Below are 16,500 nucleotides of genomic sequence, written 5' to 3'. Positions count from 1 at the left end.
GACATCATCACATACACAAGTGGTGTGTAGAATAATTTGTGTCTACAATGATGTTAGTAATGAAATAAAAGAACAATAAGAACTGAACCCGTAAAATGTACAGAGGCAATGCTCAGGTGCCCACTTTAGGATGCACCGAGGACATCCTGAGGCCGGACAATAGGATCACTCGAGTATCTTTTGAGGACATTGAATTGACGTCCTCAGGACATCCATTTAAGGTCCTCAGTAGGACGTGCTGGAAACGTCCTGAGGATGTGTTTGTGTTGTCTGGAAAACTCCATGCCCACTGGTCACTGCCAGACTCCCAGCCCTTCCGCGCAAGACAACCCACCTCGATGTCGCTGTCGGAGGAGACCATGTTGGTCTTGAAGCCCTCCTGGTCCGACTCCTCAATCTCGTACTCGACCTCGAAGGGGCAGTCGCTGTCGTCGTCCTCGCCCCCCGCCTCGCGGCGCAGGAACTCGGCGGCCACGGCCGCCGCCTGCAGGACCTCTCGCCGCTCTGCCGTATCGTCAGACCAAGTGCCCTCGTCCGACGACTCCTCCAGGAACCAGAGGTCATCACTCGTGTCTTTCACCCAGTCCGTCTCCCGACCCTGGCGGTCCAAAGAGCACAGTCACTCAATGGACACCAGTTCCCCCCCATGTACAGTCGCCACCTCAATGATTCGAAGTCAATTGAAATTTTTGGTTAATTAAAAGTTATGTGCTGGTCCCGGCAGTTTTGTCAGAGTATGTCTGCATGGGGCAAAAGCTTTCCTGCCTCGACTACCTCAATAAACCAGAGCTTAGCCACATGTCACACCTCTTTGTCTCAGATTACCAATGCATCGAACTACTCTCCAGTGTGTTCTGAATTCCATAAGGTCCATGTTTCCCTGCAGATGATACCATTCTGAATCTGCTAACGAAAAACAGTGAAAAAGCTAGTCCAGCCTCACTGACTTAATGTTTTGAACACGGACGTTAAGAGAACGTGTTGCTGGGCGTGTTGGTTTGAGTTTACGAACATACTGAGTGGTGCAAATACACAACACACAAGAAAGAAGACACGGACAGGCGCTACACTGCCAACCGTTTAATAGCAACGACAGCAACGCTCATTTATAGATACATCCCGACATGCGCAATAGACGTGCCCACAGTGTCGGCGCAAGAATTTATCTAAAAACCGCCCCTCAGCTTTGAACAATACCACCGAAGTATCACTAACGCAGTTACTTCCCTTCAACCTTATATGCACCGGTGCGCCTCGTGTATTTGCGCCACTCAGCACGTTTGTAAACTGATGTTAACTAAGAAGCTGCCTGACGTTCCTTAATCACAAGGCTACGCTTCCTCGAACTTCACAACACCAGCAGATCAATTCCCATTTGCGTCAATTCATTTTTGCCATGCTCCGCTGCTCGTGCCATCTACCGGAACCTTTTGTCACTTTTGAACTTGGAATACTGCCAAAAGGGGGCACGACAAGCTCTTCTCGTTTTTTCAAACCGCATATTTCTTTATTTCTAATCATAACAACCAAGCAGCTATGTGTTTTTAATTAAAAGGACACTGCAAATATCGCTTATGTGTTGATGACTCCCTTCAAATATTCCGAACGTTTTGTGTTTGCTCAACAATGTTGACAAGTGTAAACATTGCCACCACATTTACTAGTTTAGAAAAAAGCTTTGCCTGTATAAGTGCCTCGTTCAAGCATTCTTTTAACTTGCTGCACTTGTGCTTGCCACTAGCTCTCCTCCTCACTAGGCCATGTCCCCAGCATCACCACATTCGGTCCCACGAATGCGTCGACCAAGATTAAAACAAACCTGAACGCTGTACTCCGTCTCAGCACCACTACTGTAGACTGGTGACGAGGGTATGTACAGGCGCATCGGAGACGTCCCGTTGGTGGCGCCCTCTGTCGAACCGGGCTCGAGGCGCGCTCGCTTGGTGGTCTCAGTGGCAGTGGCAACGTCGCTGCAGGCCGCCTGCTGAGTCTGCTGCCGCTTGATTGCTTGAACTAGACAGTTCACACACCCACCCACCACAGGAGAAGGGGAAAGAAGAAAGAGGGAGAGGAGGAAACAGCGCGTCAGCCAAGTCGGCCACGAAGCGTTTCACACACTCAAAATGTGTTTGTTCTTCAACTGGGGAAAAAATAAAAACGAGGAAAAAAAAAGGCTAGACAACACGCACACGCATTCACAACCATGCCGCGAAAGAGTACACACTCCAGTCAAAAAACAGGCGTGCGCTGGTCTAAGCAGTCGATATGAACTGAACGCGAGGGTGCGTACCAATGCCAAGATCCCCAGCGATGTTAGTGTTGCAATTTTCATTTTTTAAGCAATTCGACCAACGCACGCCTCTTCATGCGGCACGCGCACACACACGCAACACGTGCCTTTTTTTTCTTTCTGGTTAAAGACAGCCGCACGCACCCTAAAACACACACACGAAAAAAAAAAAAAAGGACTAGACGGTGGGAGGAAGTAACCGGTGTGGTAACGCAAAGTGCTGCAGAGGTTAGTCTAGGTGTGACGTTCCCAAGCTTCTGAAGTGCAAAATGCCCGATGTCTGTGCAAATGTCGTAGCGTCAATCCTATCCAGATGCTCGAGAGCAGCAAACCTGGAAGAGCCTGCCTGTCCTTTGCTTCTTAGTCCACTATTTCTAATGCATGCAAAGGGTTCTTGTCTGCTACACCTTACTCCTTTCAAGAAAACTTTTTGCATATACTCTTGTATATATAAATGTATGTATGTGTGTGTATATATATATATATATATATATATATATATATATATATATATATATATATATATATATATATATATATATTTGTACAATACTTCTGCACCAGAAGCATATGCTTTGATATATAGGGTGTTTCACACTCCCAAACTGGGAATTAGAATCCCACCCATTGAATTCTTTTCTGAGTTGTGCAGACTACCTCTGTGTTAATGCTCTGCTTTACATAACCTGGTGAGATAAAATGCTTTAGCGTGACTTAATGTAGCTGAATAATTTAAATTGCAATGTTGGAAAGTGTGAATGCAGGAGCAAATGCCAGTTTCCGTGAAAATTTAACCCGTGTTTTTCAAACAGGTGGATGGCCTTCACGCACTACACGTCACCCCTCACTTCTATAGCTCGCCATTGAAGTCACCCTTGACAAGTTCGCCACTGAAACGCACTTTCGGGGTCACCGAGAAGTCGGGACTGCTTACCATGCATTGCCACTGCGTTCTACATTAAAACTTGGTTACATCGCCAGTTCGGTCTCAAAATGGCATGTTCACTGTTTGTGCAGCTCTTTTAAGTGCCTTCTACAAAAAAATTCAGCATTTTCAATTTTTATTACTTGATTTAAGAGACATAATGTACTCCGTGCATCAAAAACAAAACGAAATAAAAAGACTGGCAAATGTGTTCTGTGCACATTTTTAACTGAATGGTTCCATGAACAGGCTTGCACGCCGAAAAGGCGTCACTGGAACAAACCTTGTATTCTTTGCACCACTGCACGGCCAAATAAAATTTTTCTTTAAGCAGATTAGGTACAAAAAAATACACTTGTTTGTACTTTTCACAAAATTGCCAGTCTCTTTACGAAAACTTGCAAAAAATTGTTATTTTCGTTACAAAAAAAAAACGACCAAAATTAGGCAAGTAATGAGCTCAATTGAGCTTGTACAATATTATAAGATGTATTATAAAGTACAGGTGTATTGTAAAGTAATTATCCCTAATGTTTTTAAGGGACAGACAACCCATTTTTATCGAGTATATTTCCTCTATCCCAAATATAAGGGTGATCACTTAAAACACTTTAAACCGAAACGGTTTTGCTGACAGTGCTCTAGAAGCTTTAAATTTTTAGATCTACGAGCTTTAAGTCTCCCACCAAAAGGATGCTGGCAACCATGACATTGCGCCGTGTGGCAACATACTTTTAACTTCACGCGAGAATAAAAGAGGCATTTAAAACTTTAAAGCATCAATAACGTGCAGTAGTATTTCCTATTCCGCTGTGCAGTTTTTGAATCCCGCATTGAAACCAACGGAGTTGTTTGTACAAGTACGGTAGTGTCACACTTGGACGCTATATGGCGCCACCTTCCAAGACTTCAGAAAGCTTAGTGCCAAATTAAAATTACCTCTGCCAGTTTATTTAGACGTTCCTTGCGGTTACCCCCCCCTGTAAAAAACTATCTCCGCCAGTTTATTAAGATGTTCCTGTGGTTACGCCACTATATAAAACACTGGCTTTCACATAATTGGTTGTTTAGCCCTTTAAGTGTTCGAATTGAGATTCTGATAGATGCTGCATATGGGCCACATGAGGTCGGTGTTGTGGAGGGCTGCAGGTTAATCTGAACGCGCGTGTCCGAGAATCTCATGCACACCAGTGTTGCCGTTCTTTGCCTACAGGATGAACGCTTCTGTTAAAACAACTTTAGAGGTTCAATGTTTCAAAGCATTGCTTAGCTCCGTGGCAAAAGCAAGCTCTAAAACAACTCATGCTGGCTGTAACAACCAATACGAAACACTTTCCTTTTTTACTAGTCCCCGTTCTGTAAATCAGAAACATTGTGCAAATACGGCCTTGGTGGCTACACCACTCTACTCTACGAGTACGAATCTACTTGCCCTCTCGAGTAGCGAATAAAAATAAACTTTGCCTTTCTGTTAGTGGGCGCAGACTAGTAATCTTACAAGCCTGAAGTTGTGTGCCGAAGCTTTCTGAATGACATTAAGTGATGTTAGTTGTATGGACACAATCCCCAAAAACTGAGGCAAGGACAAGAAAGGGCGTGACCCTCTCTCCTCTGCTTTTGCGGTGCAGTAATGACGATGGCAGGGACGCAGTATTTAAGTGTTCACACTTGAAAGGACAAATCAAGTTTGCCTGTTTGAAGGCAGAGCTTGAACCTCAAACAGGGCCCCTTCCAGTTCTGCTGCTCTCTGCACCAAGCTCACAAAAGGAAACGAGAAAAAAGTGCATGGCTTGAGCGGCAACACTCCTTTCCCAAACCCACTTAAGCCAGTCCACGGGGTTGCCAAAAACAAACACCCTCGAAAAAACATACTTGAGTTGAAAAAAATCTTCCAGAGACTACGGGAAAGGAGTGTTTCCTTGACGGGGCAGACAGACACCACCACTAAACAGCAAGCAAAAGCAGGCTCAAGACAATGAATCTGTTAGGCATGTCTAGCACTAGTGTGCACCCAACGACTTGGTCTGAAAATCGGCAAAAAAAGACTCCCAAGAGGCTCTTTCTCGGCACGCAGATTTTGATAAGCTTCGCAGCTTAGTCTCGCAGGGGGGCAGGCGGAGTTCGTGCAGAGAGTTGGCGGTACTTTGCTTCATTTTGCGACTCAATTCAAAACTCGGGGGTGCGGAGGGATGCTTGCGACGACTACGCACGCCGCGTCAAGGCTGCCTGAAAGCAGAAGACCCAAGCCGCACACGCGCGTCCATGATAGCACGTTCTGGGGACGTTCTGGGGATGTTCTGGGGACACCCTGCGGTCGGGGCGGTCAGTAAAAGCCGCCCGCAGCCTCGGACTTTTCTACCGTTGCGACCAAGTCGTTGGTGCTGGTTGCAAGCACAAGTGTAACAAGCACAGGCCAGGTGCAACCTGAGGGACTCCCAAACAAAGTGACGACAGCAGCTGCATTGTCAGTGACTGGCACACTCGGGGGGCAAATTTGAGGTCACAACGATTCGTGGGAAACAGTCGGAGGTAAGGATGAAAGCTTCAGTTATAGACCCAGTCCGCTTCTTTAATGTGCCAAGGGCTTATAGTAAGGTGGACTGTGTTGCAGACCTCACATCACTCTTTCAAGCCAGGACAGAGGAAAACTACTAGCATGCTGCATTTCCAAGTTCCAAAGCCTGCGCCAACTCATAGTAATGACATAATGCAAACGCTTTCATAGAAGTAGCGGTTCTGCCGGTGTGGAATGTGAGAAGCTATGCGATTTACAAGTTCAGCCTTGTCAAAGATTGGAATGCCAGTGCTGTACTTAGTTGGAGTGCACGCCCCTGTATCAACCGATGTTGAATTGTTGCCGAGGGCGTACTGCACTGGGAACATTTGTCCACAAAAGCTTTGAACCTTAACTGAGACAAGCAGCTTGGCCAAAATTATCGGCAAGAGCACTGCAAACGGTACCAGTAGAGGAGACAACTCCCGGTAGAAAAACGATCCCACTGTTGCAAACGGTATCAGTTGAGGAGAGAATTGTCACTCAAAAAACGAATACCCCGTTGCCAAGGGTACCAGTTGAGGAGACAACTCCTGGTGGAAAAACGAACCCCCTATTGCAAATGGTATCAGTTGAGGAGAGAATTGTCACTTGAAAAACGAATACCCCGTTGCAAAGGGTACCAGTTGAGGAGACAATTGGTGGAAAAACGAGCCCCTTATTGCAAATGGTATCAGTTGGGCAGAATTCACTCGAAAAACGAATCCCTCGTTGCAGACGGTACCAGTTGAGGAGACAACTCCCGGTAGAAAAACGATCCCCCTATTGCAAACGGTATCAGCTGAGGAGAGAATTGTCACTCGAAAAACAAATACCCCGTTGCAAAGGGTACCAGTTGAGGAGACAACTCGTGGTGGAAAAATGAGCCCCCTATTGCAAACGGGATCAGTTGGACAGAATTGTCACTCGAAAAACAAATCCCCCGTTGCAGACGGCACCAGTTGAGGAGACAACTCCCGGTAGAAAAACGATCCCCCTATTGCAAACAGTATCAGTTGAGGATAATTGTCACTCGAAAAACAAATCCCCGTTGCAAAGGGTACCAGTTGAGGAGACAACTCCTGGTAGAAAAACGATCCCCCCATTGCAAACGGTATCAGATGAGGAGAGAATTGTCACTCGAATAACGAATACCCTGTTGCAAAGGGTACCAGTTGAGGAGACAACTCCTGGCGGAAAAACGAGCCCCCTATTGCAAACGGTATCAGTTGGACAGAATTATCACTCGAAAACCGAATCTCCCGTTGCAAAGGGTACCAGTTGAGAAGACAACTCCCGGTAGAAAAACGATCCCCCTATTGCAAACGGTATCAGTTGAAGAGAGAATTGTCACTCGAAAAACAATCCCCCTATTGCAAATGGTATCAGTTGAGGAGAGAATTGTCACTCGAAAAGCGAATACCCCGTTGAAAAAAGTACCAGTTGAGGAGACAACTCCTGATGGAAAAACGAGCCCCCTATTGCAAACGGTATCATTTGGACAGAATTTACTTGAAAAACGAATAACCCGTTGCAAAGGGTACCAGTTTAGGAGACAACTCCCGGTAGAAAACAATCCCCGTATTGCAAACAGTATCACTTGAGGATAATTGTCACTCGAAAAACGAATTCCCCGTTAAAGGGTACCTACCAACTGAGGAGACAACTCTCGGTAGAAAAACAATCTCCCCATCGCAAACGGTATCAGCTGAGGAAAAAACTGTCACTCGAAAAACGAATACCCCATTCCAAATGGTACCAGACATCTCCCACTTGAAGGACGAGTCTACATTTTTTTTCAAACGTTACCAGTTGAGGAGAGAATTGTCACTTGAAAAATGGATCGCCCATTGAAAAAAATACCAGTTGCGGAAAGGAGTGTCACTTGAAAAACAAATCCACCCTTGCAACTGCCACCTGGCAAACTGTCACCTGGAAAACTACCTTACCTGCAAACGGTACCGGTTGAGGAGACACCTCTTATTTGAAGAAAGCATCTCTATGCGAACAGTACCATTTGAAGAGACATTTCGGACTTGAAAAACGAGCCCCCCATCGAAAACGGTACCAGCGGAGACAGCTTTCACTTTAAGAATGTCTTCATTGCAAATGGTAACAGTCATGGAAAGAATTGTTTCTTGAAAAATGAGTCCCCCATTGCAAACAGTACCAGCTGAGGAGACCTCTTCTACTTAAAGAACGAGTCTTTATTGCAAACGGTACCAGTTGAGAAAAGAGTTCCCATTTGAAGAACGAATCTATTGTAAACGAGACCGGCTAAGAGAAGACGATTACCACTTGAAGAACGAGCCTCGACTGCAAACAGCACAAACTAAGACAATTACCAATTGAAAAACAAGTCCACCAATGCAAACAGTACCAGTTGAGGGGATAATTCTCAGTCGAAAAACGAGTGCCTTATTGCAAACGATACCAGTTGAATAGGCCATTCCCAGTCAAAAAACGAGCGTTAAAAACAGTAGCACTTGAGGAGACAACTTTTAGTCGAAAAACGAGTCTTCATTGTGAACAGTACCACTTGGCATGATTCCCACTAAAGAAACAAGTCTCTTGCAAACAATATCAGGTGAGACAATTCCCACTCGAAAACGGAGCCTCAATTTGAAATGGTATACCAGTTAAGAAGACATTCCCACTCAGAGAAATGAGTTTCTCTAAAGTTCACATAAGATTTCCATGACCTGAGTTGCACAAGAAAAAAGTTTATAGAGAATTAAAACCTACAATTATTCAAAAAGTACCAGAGCAATTCTCGTGCCCTCGTTGCTTTTTCTTGACAACGCTAAGGAACCCTACATGAAGGAACTACCAAAACGTTAGGCTGCTAGTGTGACCTATTTGTCCAACAGACATCCAATAACAAACCAATGTGATATGGAATGCGAAAATGACATGCACCGAAATGCGAAAAACTAAATTCATCAGGCGTCTCAAGAGGAGACGCAGGCACACACAGATGCCGGCGCAGAGAGCTGCTGTCGCCAGTTTGAAAGCCCCAAGGTTGCACCACAGCTCGTAAACTACAATAAATGTCTGTCTTTTGCCCCACAAAGCAACAGCACAGCCAGCCCTTCTCTGGCTGTCAGTCGCATCTCAAGCACAGCACAAGAAAAGCAAAAGAACTAGCAAGCTAAGACATTACTATAAAAAAAAGTGGTACTACCGCTATAGTTACCTTGAGAAACTACATGCTGCCGTGGCACAGCATACATTTGTTTGACTAGAAGACCGCTACAGAAGAAGAAGAAGAAAAAAACACGTGACATCGTTCGCTTCCTTCCCAAGTCCATGAAGTTCTGTCACTCTCCCGTCTCTTCCCATCACATCCTCCTCCTCCTCCAAAAAGATGCGTCCCCGCTTAAAAGCCGTCCGCCAGCAGTGCAGACGACGTGACACAGCAGACGACGGCTTCCGTCTCCACTCCCACAGCAGATACGTTGCTGCCAACACAACGACGTCTTCCACTCCAAAGCTTCCCTCCTCCTTTTCATTCATTTAACACCACAGCGAGGGTAAATGATCTGATTGACACCACCACAGCTTCTCTTTTTGAGGGGGCTTTTTTCGACACAACAGCAAAAGCTAGGACGACACAGAAGATGAGGTTTGCACTGAAGATGCAGACGATGAGTAGTAGAGCATGGTCGTCTGCTGAATTATTTTTGATAACAGCATTTCCCCTGTAGTCCCTGAGGGTGGGGAAAAAAGCACAGGGAAGAAAAAAAAAATACAGCATTCTCATCGCAGCAGTGCCAAACATTTTTCAGCCCTTGGGACAGGCGCTAAACAGAGTGAAAGGTGCCGGAACGGGAACAGCCACTTAATCGTGCCAGAAATAGCAAAGGGAAGGCTCTGTAGCCAGTTACTTAAAGGCGCTATGCAGACAAAACACATTTGGTTCATTTGAAAGATTTGCCTTGTTAGAACAACACTGACCCCATTTTTACGTAAACTTCACTCAAATAAGCTACGAGGAAAAAAGGGAGCAGCCATGTGACCCAATAGCTCATTTCCCACAACAGAACCTATGATGTCATATGTGCCAGCTCTGCGATTGGCTGAGGCCGGCAAAAGCAAACGTGAATTAGGCAGGACTTATAAAGCTCGCCGAATGAGCTATTTGAACTTAAATTTAGGGCACATTCTTTTTATGGCCGCAAGAACACGTAAACAAAGAACTACCGATGCGTACTGCTGTTGGTAATGCGTGCACATGCTTGTTTTAGCTGCCCTGCAGTGCGGCGCTTTGGGGTTGTCTCAGACGACACTGGCCGATTGGCTTGCGACGATGTCTTACGTGGCGCTTTGGGGTTGTCTCAGACGACACTGGCCGATTGGCTTGCGACGATGTCTTACGTGACCATATTTGTCGAGCGAGCACCATGTTTCACGAAACGATTATTTTCTACTGTAGCAAACGCAAACCAGCTACAAATATGGTCAAAAGCACAGCAAAGGCAGAAAATGGCCCGCCGCGGTACGGTGGCGCCATCTAGGTTGACTAACGATAAACAAGGCTCTGCAGCAGCTTGAAGACCTGCTCTTGTGATGTCATTTCATGAAAACACGATTTGCCGAGAAAATCAAAATTTTAACGTAACCGATTAATTTCTCTGCGAATAAAGCATTGTTTGCTTCCAGACAAGTGCTGGGGGTGCTATAAAACACAAAATCTTTCGAATAAAACAAACTTGTATTTTGTCTACGCGGCCCCTTTAACAGGGCGAATGTTTTCGCTGAAAGCTTCTTCCTCTTTTTGTTTTCTTTCAAGAGTTGCCATTCTAGATTTCAGTAAATCTTTCGCTATTCCATAGCCAGTGTAGTGGCATGCACTTTGTTGCACGTGAGCCAGTTAACACTGAGTGGCTGCTAACCGGTTTTCCCGATCTGGCACTTTTCACTCCCCAAGCATGTTCACACACTGCCCCCATCATGTCACCATTACAGCGCTAACAAACCTAAACCAACTGCGCATTTGTAAAATGGGAAGTTAAAACTACTCTCGAGGCAGATTGGTGCCTTAGGAAAGCTGTGTTTAGAACTACGCCAAAAAGGCAAGATGTTTGGCGCGCATCCATGCCAATAAATACATGAGCGCAGCATTTCAGTTACTATGACAAATGCTTAACCAGAGGGCAGCAGGTGACATGACGTTGGCAAGGCAGATAAATTTCAAATGGCGCTGAGCCAGCAAGCGCCCACATCACTATACAAACCTTGTGTCGCACTGAAAGAGAAAGCCAAGCTCGGAACAGTTTGAAATGTTTGCCACATTTTCAACAGGAAGCAGCTGCCAGATTAAAATTGACCTGACCATTCTTCTGGGCCCTATCAGTAGATAAACCACACCTCGAGGCTATGGCAGGACTACAAGCTGGAAAAATTGGGCTTTGGGCAACGTACACTGGTTTACTAATAAGTGAGAAAGGACAACCTGACACAAAGGTATTTTTCTTTCTGGTTTTTCTTCCTATCGTCACCTTTTTTGCACCACTTTGTGAAAACTTTCACGAGAACAGGTTCAAGATAGTAACCTCTGGGCACATCAATTTGTTATCAATTCCACGCTTCTTTCGTATTGACCGCTTGTCCTTTCAACGTGTACCCCTTAAATTTCAAGCAAAAGGCACCAGGAGGCCGAGCAGAATTTTTTAGGCCTTGTGAGAGGGGGGAAAAATGCATAAGTAAAATTTAGCTTGCACAATTAGGACTGATCGTTGAAAATGTGGCAAACAAGAAAAAAACTGCGCTTTTTTTGTTTTTGCAGCGGATATCCCAAAATAGTCCCGGTTCTTTATTTTTTTTTTTTTGGTCTCGTACAGCTACTAGGCTCACTAGTTAAGCCCCAGCTAAGTGGGAAAAACCTAGAGAAAATCTCGAGAGTGCAACAGCCTACAGGGCTAAAGAAACTGTTCACAAAGTTCTCCCAATGTAACCAAAGATCGTGCCATATGCACTAATACTGCAGCCCTGAAGGCTGAAAAACTTTTCATTGTACTGAAAGATCATAACTTTCACAGATCTTTAGGGTTTTGTCCATTGATGCCTTGTTTGCTAAGAAATAAGCCATTAAAACTGGAATTTCTCCCATCATTTTACGATGTCAACAAGCACATCCCAAAGCACCCAGTGTAAGCTAGGGCCACATTCTCGACTTAAATCGATCGTCGTTACCTTATGAAAGCCTGTTGATTGGCCCCTATAACAATACAAGGACGGAAAGTCAATTAGAAACGAGCTTTTGGTGCTATCCTGGCATGATGGTGCCCCAGACTGGAAGATAATAAAACCCAACCTGTAGCCAAGAGCTCTATCGAGGAACTGCCATATGGGAGAGGGCAGAGAAAATACACAGGCGATAGGCCATACATACACTCATGGCTGTCTTGCAAGAGCAGCGCAGTCAACTGTGCTAAAATTCTCTCGTTTTTTTTTTTTTCCACTGGTTGTCGTACGTTTCTGGGTAAGCAGGAATGATGGTCGTTTGCAGTCCCCCAACATGCGTCTTCTGAATGCGCTTGTACAAGACTAAACATTAACCCAAAATTGAAGCTAGAAAAAAGTCTACCATCATTCACGAGGAATCTATTTCTTTTGCTGGCTGAACTTTGTATCTTTGTAAAGTCGCACCCCCTGCAAAAGTTCTCGCATACATTTATTTTATATTTGCATCTCGTTGCTCCAGGGCTTGTTTCAGATAAATGCTTAGGCAAGCTCTGCCGAACCTGTTTCCCAATGCGTTTGCAATGTCACAAAACGTAGTGCAGTAAAGTGTACAAGGTGTTGATACCTGCTTTCATATTTCTGGCCTCTTCCGCATTAGTACGCAATTACTGCTGCTCCGAGCTGTACGTTTGTATGACACTCCAATCTACCACCATAAGCAAAAGGCAATGCAACGTAATACAACGCCTCAAGCCCTCCCACTGCTTTTGTCTGCTGTTGTTGGCGTACGCGAGTTTACAAACACCAGCACTAAAAACTCGAGGGCTGCTAGTGCCACCGCAAGTCCGGCCGAATCAAGAAAATTCCAAATCTCGCCCCAGTGACTTACTAATCGCACAGCCTTCGCACACGAAAGTTGCCACCCCCTCAAATGAGACTGCAATGCATCATTCAACAAAGAAAAGTGCATTGTGGTGAGGAATAGAAACAACGGACATGACCGTTGCACCTCGAAAAATCCTCTAGGTTTGCTCTCCACTCCCTGCACTGCATGACTACAATCAATCACAATGGGGAAATTTTCAACCATCATCATCATCATCATCATCTCCAGTTTGTCTACACTCGGCACTCCAGCAATGCTTAATCAGACTGGCTGCAGATTTTTGTCGCTCTTTTCTAGGCCAAAGTTGCACACCCTCAAGCTTAAGGTCAGCCAAAGTACACTTTCTGTGTTTATCACTTGGTAGATCCCCATGAGTAACTGCCTATGTGATGTGTTTGGTGCTGGCCAGTTAGGCCGCTTTTGACTTTAAAAACACAACACTGTGCATGGTTCAACTGAGACAACAGGGAAAAAGAAAAGGCACACTACGCAGTTACAAAACACTACACTGATCTTTAATTAAATTTCTTTGCAACCTAAACTCACTGTATAACTCGCACCCGACACAGGGAACTGGCACTCACATCAATGTCAACTTTTCTTGAATACTGGTTTTAAATACTGTGTCAACCCGACTCTTTGCATCATTTGTAGCTCTTGTAGAACTTTGAGAAGCACTTGAACCAGCAGATCTTTCTGACGCACTGAAGAACGATGGGCAGCAACAGATTCATGCAGAAGTCACTACCGTCTACTACTATCAGCTGCTAGGCCTCCTGCCAAAGTCTAGACACAGGCTTCACGCTAGTTACAAAAATTTTCAGTTACTACAGCAACTGCCTCAACTGGCGACCCTGCCACACAGTTTTTTTTTTATGGCTCCTAACACAAACTAACACTTTGTAGTAAGGAGTGTTTTTTCTCGTGTTTTAGTGTTTCTTTTTTAGTGTATTGTAAGCTTCTATCGATTCGTCGTTTCTGTGTAGATATATGTTGTTCTTTTACAGCAAACAGAGTGCGTTTACCGTTTGTTTTTGCTTTCAGCAGAGTCTGATTGTGTTTATGGCTGCGCTAACTTTTTACCACATTTTTTTTTTTTTTTCTGTTCTTCAAACATCATTGCATTTTGTGTGTACAAATGTTAAACACTTGTCGCGTGCTATTTACTCCTTTTTTGCTAATCTATGTAAGCCCCGTCCCCTCTAAAGTGCTGCATGTCCCGAGGGTAAAAATAAATAAATAAATAAATAAATAAACAAACAAACAAACAAATCCCTTTACTAGATTAGAAATAAATCCTTCGTTCATGTAACAAGGCCCACCATGCCTACTGGTGACAAAACCCCTTAATCCTTGCCAAAGCACAATGCTTCCTTCACAGTTTCTGCCGAGACACCACAGTTTTGGCTCACGTTGGTAGTACGATACAATTATGAAACTGCATTTGAAAACGGGTCCCACAAATGTGGCCCAAACCTTCGTACCTACAGGCCTTTCCAAGTCACGGCCAAACACAAATTAGGCAAAGCTGCAGTGCCGAGTGTTACCGCAACAAACCACATCAACAACAACACACACAAAGGAGAGAGAGAGAGAGGGAGAAGTTTTCCGGCCCGACCACTTACATGACGTCATTGACTAGAAACTGTTCCACCCCAAACACCTTGCCCAGAGGGTCCTGACCGCAGAGAATGCGCGAAGGGCAGCTGTGGTCAAACAGCTGCCGCTTCATGATGTACTCCTTCATAAAGTCCATCACCTGCACGGGGCGGGGGAGAGGGGGCGTCTCACACACGCACGCGCAGAACGCCGGCCAACAACAAGACAGCTTCTCCAGAAGCGTAAAATTTTTACGCTGAAGTCTAAATTAATACTCAGCTGGCAACATCGATCAATTTTGGACAGCGACAATTTTAAATCAAAGCTACCTAGGAGGGTACGTAGGAGGGTACCGCTTGGAAGAGGTTTGTACTCCCGTCCTGAGAAGGCACAATCTACGCGGACACCTAAACAGAGGGCATGGAAATGGCCGCTGACACGCGGGGAGACGCCACACGGCCAGGGACGCTGATCTTGACAAGTGTAAGTCAGAGCTTACACTTAACTCTGTAAATCAGAGCTAAGTCATCCCCATCATCATTAGCCCGCTACGTCCACCGCTAAATGATGAAGGCACAGCCATTGACTTCCAACTTCTTCTATCCTGCACTGCCAGATTCCATGATTTGCCATCAGATTGCCCTATCTCTCTACTGAGTTACCGCAAAGCATACGTGAACCAAAAGACGAAATTTGCCACAACTAAACAAAGACAAAAACTACCACGCATTGGCCGACAAAAAGAAAAGAAAAATGGGAACCTTCAATGTCACAAGAGGGACAATTACCGAGATGATGGTTGCCTGCATATACATGCCTATTAATGTTGACGTGTGAGTAAAGAAAGCTCAATTATTAGGTGTCACATAGGTCATATAGGTAAAACAAAAAAATCAAGTACGTTTGGTTGCACTGACGCATTGCTTCAGTCGAGGTATGAACATTTTACGTGCAATATTTAATGCTTCCATTAACTTGGTGCCACGAAATCAGTATCTTAAATAAGAAACACCCCTAATCAGGACTAGGAATTAGCCTGGATTGTTTCATTTTTCCTCATCAGCTGCAAGCAGAAAGTCTTGCTTTCCATTTTACTGCAGTGCTGAACGTTTAAGAAGACACACGCACACAATAAAGTGTTTGCCGCGTGCCTGCTGAAAAGGCACTTTGACTGGACTAAACAAAGCCATAGGCAAGGGAATAAAAGGGGGATCATAGCTGCCCACTATCGAAGAAGCAGCCTTGTCAGCCTGCACTCCAAAATGGTAAGCGTAAAAAAAAAAGTGACAATTGGCGCGAGCCATTGTCAGCGGTCCTTTTGTTGCCTTCTCCTTTACAGTAAACAAGCAGCACACACACCTCATAAAATAAACAAAAAGGAAAATAAAAAAGAAGCACAGAAAACTTGTGCGCCTCTTGAATTACTAACCTGGCAGACAAAATGCCCACCTAATCAAATTGGCACATGTGAAAGTGATTACTGACCAGGGTTCGTACAGGCTTCAAAAGCAAAAATTCAAGGGTTTTACATTTTCAAGGTCCCCATCTAATGTTATATCTGGGATTATTTATAACTTTTCCAACACAATGCAAAAGTTTTTATTGCACATTAGTGCACATTTAGATGGGTGCTAACAGGTTCGTAAATGCTCCCCCAGCTTTATTTTTTACCTTATGCCTGGTATTTAGAGGTTTTTCTTTTTCCTTTATGTTTGCTGAGGCTGTCTGATTTCAAAACTTAGTTAACATTGCCCGCATCTCCTGCTTTGTCAGCAACAGTATCAGCTGAAATTAAATCCGCAAGTGCTGCTGCAAGGCAGGATGAACAATGTACACGTCCACCATTTGCATGTAAAAGCAAACTCTGATGGAGCGTATGAGGCACAAAAAACATGCAATGAGCGAGCGTTCAAAGACTACTCACAGACTAGATGGAAGATACAAGCTAAAGATACAAGCCATTGTGACATGGATTGGATTGACAAGTGCCTGCTCCCAATGTTGCCTTGTAATAATGAAAATCCACCAAACTTCTACTTTTACGCAATACACTGAAACTTATTATTACAATGTTTCTTTAC

General features: G+C 44.6%; 1 protein-coding gene across 6 annotated transcripts in view; it reads right to left on the bottom strand.

Annotated features, from left to right (window-relative positions):
- The window catches only part of LOC144141165 (E3 ubiquitin-protein ligase Mdm2-like), a 48,940-nt gene that overhangs the window by 22,305 nt on the left and 10,135 nt on the right, over positions 1-16,500 (bottom strand). For 5 of the 6 annotated variants that reach the window (XM_077672713.1, XM_077672716.1, XM_077672717.1 and 2 more), the window contains 4 exons: positions 14,446-14,579; positions 8,945-9,000; positions 1,820-2,013; positions 335-598 (listed from right to left, as the gene is read on the bottom strand). In XM_077672713.1, the coding sequence (XP_077528839.1) occupies positions 335-598; positions 1,820-2,013; positions 8,945-9,000; positions 14,446-14,579 (648 nt within the window). Of the gene's footprint in view, positions 1-334; positions 599-1,819; positions 2,014-8,944; positions 9,001-14,445; positions 14,584-16,500 lie in introns of those variants that run through there. The other variant, XM_077672718.1, reaches the window with a different exon arrangement.

The sequence above is a fragment of the Haemaphysalis longicornis genome, unplaced genomic scaffold (genome assembly GCF_048455015.1).
Source record: "Haemaphysalis longicornis isolate Haplotype H1 unplaced genomic scaffold, Haemaphysalis longicornis Haplotype H1 scaffold_6, whole genome shotgun sequence".
In the NCBI taxonomy this organism is placed as follows: Eukaryota; Metazoa; Arthropoda; class Arachnida; order Ixodida; family Ixodidae; genus Haemaphysalis; species Haemaphysalis longicornis.
Note: the sequence above shows the minus strand (reverse complement) of the source record. Positions and strands in the feature narration are given on the sequence as shown.